This window comes from Entamoeba invadens (assembly GCF_000330505.1).
Source record: "Entamoeba invadens IP1 unplaced genomic scaffold scaff_1105074725249, whole genome shotgun sequence".
Taxonomy (NCBI): domain Eukaryota; phylum Evosea; order Mastigamoebida; family Endamoebidae; genus Entamoeba; species Entamoeba invadens.
The window spans coordinates 63,622-65,917 of NW_004440331.1; the positions used below are offsets into that span (position 1 = coordinate 63,622).

The 2,296-nt window shown below is 40.2% G+C and overlaps 2 protein-coding genes across 2 annotated transcripts; one reads left to right on the forward strand and one right to left on the reverse strand.

The window, feature by feature from the left end:
- Nucleotides 1–2: 2 nt before the first annotated feature.
- On the forward strand, nucleotides 3–665 carry EIN_525440 (hypothetical protein; the record flags this gene model as incomplete). Its single annotated transcript, XM_004256302.1, has 1 exon — nucleotides 3–665. A coding segment is annotated over one exon (663 nt), but the record flags the coding sequence as incomplete, so codon positions are not given.
- A 162-nt stretch (nucleotides 666–827) lies between these two features.
- EIN_525450 (Sec23 protein, putative) lies at nucleotides 828–2,246 on the reverse strand (the record flags this gene model as incomplete). Its single annotated transcript, XM_004256303.1, has 1 exon — nucleotides 828–2,246. A coding segment is annotated over one exon (1,419 nt), but the record flags the coding sequence as incomplete, so codon positions are not given.
- Between the last annotated feature and the right edge of the window lie 50 nt (nucleotides 2,247–2,296).

The following is a 2,296-nucleotide window of genomic DNA, read 5'->3' on the forward strand; positions in this document are numbered from 1 at the left end:
ATACCAAGTTTTATGTGATGACAAAAAGCGGAGACATTTATCGATATGGCAGAAACTTTTTAATCCCAGCCGACAGATATTCATTTCCCAAATTCACAGGGGCTAGTATCTTTATCCGCTCACAAGAGGTGATCGGTTGGGACACTTCCAAAGTGTGTGGATTTGATTTTGGTGGGGGTGAAGTGGTCTCCAAATGGGAGCACAAGACTGAAATCTGTGGGGAGATGTACAACAAAATTTCGGAGAGTCAAATAGCTGGTGTTATGGCAGACAATACCATTGAAGTCTTCGATTATCGAAGTGATACTGTGATATACAAACTTGGTAAACGTCCCGAGCGGTTAACTGCATATGACACTTTTGATGATTATTTTGTTATAGGTGGGGAAGATGGGTGGCTTGAGATGTTTGATCGTCGCAAAGACAATATAAAGATTGACACCAAGATCAAATTTGGTCGTATTAATGTTATTAAGTGTGCAAATAAGATGATCTTAGCTGGGGAAGGTAATGTAGTCTCTTTTTATGACTTAAAAGGTGGCAATTTTGGTGTAGGTACACAGCTCTATATTCACAATAGCTTAGTTACTGCAATTGACATTGGAGATGATCATTGTATGTCTGGCTCCAGTCAAGGTGAGTTGATTTATTATAAATACTTATAATTGTATAATTTCTATATTTATTTTGGTTTGACAAAAATTTTATAAAAGCTATTTTTATAGTAAAATTTATTATTAAAAACTGATTAAATGGTTCTTTGTTATAATTATATTATTATCTTATTATTATCTTATTAGTAAGAAATTATAAAAGAAAGCAGTCCATTAAATCCCACCTTTAACAGACAAACGACGCAAATGCTGTAAAAAGACTGCCAAGGTGACATCTTCTGTGACAATAATATCCTTTTGACTTGCTCCTGGTGTCACTGCTGGGTCCAAGACTGTCATCAAGAAACGTTGATTTCCGGAGTATCTATTGCACACATAAATTCTTGGGGCTGGGATTCGGTCTTTAGCCAACTCGTGTGCGTCGTCCTCTGGCTTCTGATAGAACAATTTGAGTCCGGCGTACTCCTCCTTTTCTTCCAATTTCTGTTTCATCCAGTCGACAACTGCTTCTCCTCTGAAAACGACCAAGTAGAAGAATGTGTCGAGTAATAAGATCGAGTCTGATTCAACTGATTGCATTGAGAGTAAAACGGGATTTGCTTCTTGTCCGACTTTGTAACAGTCCAACGTGGGTTGGATCATAGTAAGGGAATTAACTACATTCTCTCTCATTAAAGCACATCTGAATGTTCTTGTTTCATCCGGGGAGCAATTAAAGACTTGTAAGAAGTGGCTTCTTCTCAAGTGATACATGAACTGGGGCAATATCGAGAAATTCGGACCTAAAGTAAATGACGCGGGCTCATCTTTTCTAAACTGGCCAAACTTGTTACACGTCCTCAAAAGTGCTCTATCCAACCATCTCATCGCGTCACGTCCACTCTCAGCATCCGCCTTATAACTCGCGCACCGCGCTAAGACAACAGCGGCCGTCTCTTGATCAAAACCGGCAGATATCTTTGACAGCCCTTCTTGTGACAAATTAGAGAAGAGTCTGCATATGGTAGTAACTCGAGTATAAGTCCTTCCTACAGTGTCTTTATAGCTTGTTATGATCTGAACAATACCCTGGCGACCAACTGGAAGTGGGTTCGTGTCGGGGTTCACTACCTCAAACAACAAACAGAACGAACTGTGTTGATCGATTCCTGATGTCGTAAACGAACTCCCTGATACTCCAAATTCCTCGGGTAGTGTTAATAAATTGGCATATGTTTCTTTGGATGCTATCGCGTTCACATTACCAACACAAGACTTCACTTTAATCTCGCGACTACACTTCACTGCCATAGAGAAACAATACTTCGTATTCAGTATTTCGTCTCCTTTCAATATACGACCCAATGTGTCACTAACTGTCTCATGGGCATAGTCTTCATGCATTGTGAGATATCCATTCGTCTTTTGTACTACACTCGACATTTCTAACATCCCAGTTTGGTCCATAGAACACGCGTAGACATTACACACAATATTTCTTGATACAACTCTATTGGCTATATCCATGTAGAAGCTTTGAGCTGATTGTAAGTGCTTCACTCGCTCCTGTTGGATGTCTGTGTGTGTTCGGATGTTCTCTTTCAAATCGTCTGAACACCAACCCGGGACAAAGGTACATGGCCCGCTCACAAACTATGATAGACCCGGATGTCTTGCTTCTAAAGTGCAGCAGCCGCAGAAGA